This window comes from Penaeus japonicus, unplaced genomic scaffold (assembly GCF_977035675.1).
Source record: "Penaeus japonicus unplaced genomic scaffold, GWHDUDI00000001_assembly GWHDUDI00000023, whole genome shotgun sequence".
Lineage (NCBI taxonomy): Eukaryota > Metazoa > Arthropoda > Malacostraca > Decapoda > Penaeidae > Penaeus > Penaeus japonicus.
Window position 1 is genome coordinate 17,169,364 of NW_028234425.1, and position 2,500 is coordinate 17,171,863.

Genomic DNA, 2,500 nt, shown 5'->3' on the forward strand with positions numbered 1-2,500 from the left:
ATAAATATAATATTATATATATATATAAATATTATATATATATATTATATATAATATATATATGACATATGATATATATATATATATATATATATATATATATATTATTGGTTATATATTATATATATAGATATATATATATGTTTGTATGTATATATAAATATGCAACTATATATATATATATAATTTTTAATATATTTATTTTTTGATATATATAAATAGAGTTCAATATATAGATATACTATTTAAAATATTATATATATATATATTTGATTTGTAGTATATTATATATCTATATATATATAGCTTATTATATATATATATATTTTTTATATATTTTATATATATGTAGTGTGTGTGTGTGGGTGTGTGGGACATGTGATTGTGTGTGTGTGTGTGTGTGTGTGTGTATGTGTATGTCATATGATATATATATATATATATATATATATGAATATATATATATTATATTATAAAGTCTCATATATATATGTTATGTATATATATATATATTCTGCTAATAATATATATATATATATATCGTTATATATATAGATATGTATTGGTTTTGTTGTTTATATATATAAGTATATTTATATATATAAGAATATATATATATATATTGAATATTATGTCTGTATGTGTTATATATCTATAATATCTATATCTATGTAGTATACACACACACAAACATTTATTTGATATATATATATATATATATAGTTTATATATATATATATAGAGTTATATATATATATATATATATGTTTTTTTCATTTGTTTATGTGTGCGTGTGTGTGTGTCTATATATGTATATATATTATTATATATATTAATATATTATATATAGTTAGATATATATATATATATTATATATATATATATATATATATCTGTGCGCACACACAATCCACAGAAATCCACACTCACAGATATACCCATGTATATGAAAGTGTTTTAATTAAAAAAAAAAAAAAATAATAATAATAATTCTAAGCCTTTAACAACCTGTTAGGGAGATAGCATGAGGATATCAAGTTAATCGTTATCTAGTTATTGTAACATTAATCCTTATAATGTTTACTCACCCGCCCCATGCATCTGTGCTTCACCACCCAAATCCATGGATAGTAGACGAGTCGGTGTAGACGTCCAGACAAGAATATTAAAGCACTCGCTCTTCCTCTTTAGCAACACTAACATTATGTATTCTAAAAAAAAAAAATCTTGACATTGTCCCCGCCCCGTCATCAGCCGGCCGTATAGACCACGCCCATCATCACAACAACGGGCGGAGGGCGCTGGAGGAGATCGGCGCCCTAGACGAGGCTGTGAGAAACGCCCTCAACATCACCTTGCCCTCAGAGACGCTTCTAGTCCTCACAGCTGACCACTCCCATGTGTTTACTTTCGGTGGAGACAACACTCCCCGCGGACACCCGGTCATGGGTATATATGCTTCACTTATCGATATGTTTACGCTTCCCCTCGTCAGCTCCTCTTGTCCCTAGACCACTGACTTAAAGGCCTTGTTGACTTTTTCTTTATGTTGACTAATCTCACCCGCTCAATTTTTTTTTTTTACTAAGGAAGACACTGGCAGCTGCTGAAGGGGAAAATTCATACTCTATGTGTATCTTGCCTTTTACAAAGCATGTTTGTTAACATATTTTTTTCTAGTATACGCTTAGTGTCACTATACCGCATGTGTTGTTTGCCATGTTCTGGTGGTGGTGCATTAGCAAGGTACAGCACGGTAGAGGCCCGACGCCCATAGGTAAGGAAGGTCTACAATCGCGTCCAGGACCTACCCGAGCCTTCGGCATCAAGGTCAGATGATGCCGATGACGGCGGCGACGACGGTAAGGCCACAAAGCAACACCTGACCGACGTCCCTGCCCTCGCGTGTGTTTGCGTATGGGAGGTGTGAATGAGCGAGTGTTTCACCCACAGCGGGACGCCTCGATCACGCGCACCACTACAACATGGCAGGGCGCGCCCTTGACGAAGTGACTCGTCTGGAGGAGGCGGTGAAGGCGGCCCTCAAGCTCACCGACGCCTCCAACACCCTGCTGGTGGTGACCGCCGACCACTCGCACACCATGACATTCGGCGGCGCCTCCGTTCCCCGCGGCAACCCCGTCCTCGGTGTGTTCCCTCGCTCCGTGTTTCTCCTTTGAGTAGTTCTTCCTCGATTTTTTTATTTTTTTATTTCCCTAGTTTATCGACTTCTTCCTTCCAGTTTTCGGATCTCTTTTTTCCATAATTATCCCTGACTTTCGAATTTAGATTTTCTTTTCCCCTTCTTTCCCTTAAGCCTTTTTTATGGCTTTCAAAGTGGGTATTATTATACATAGTATCGTGTATCTCTCTTTTGTAGAGTGCAAAATAGCGGTAGCCGGACGATAAAAGTGGAATACTCATCACTGAATGGATGCTGGTGCTTGTGTGTATATATATATATATATATGAATGTGTGTGTGCTTGTGAGTGTGTTTGA

At 34.7% G+C, this 2,500-nt stretch overlaps 1 protein-coding gene across 1 annotated transcript in view; it reads left to right on the forward strand.

Moving 5' to 3' along the window:
- The window catches only part of LOC122250140 (alkaline phosphatase, tissue-nonspecific isozyme), a gene marked incomplete in the record, with an annotated part of 288,173 nt that overhangs the window by 270,869 nt on the left and 14,804 nt on the right, over window positions 1–2,500 (forward strand). The window contains 1 exon segment of the mRNA XM_086550169.1: window positions 1,954–2,148. Coding sequence (XP_086406295.1) covers window positions 1,954–2,148 — 195 coding nt within the window.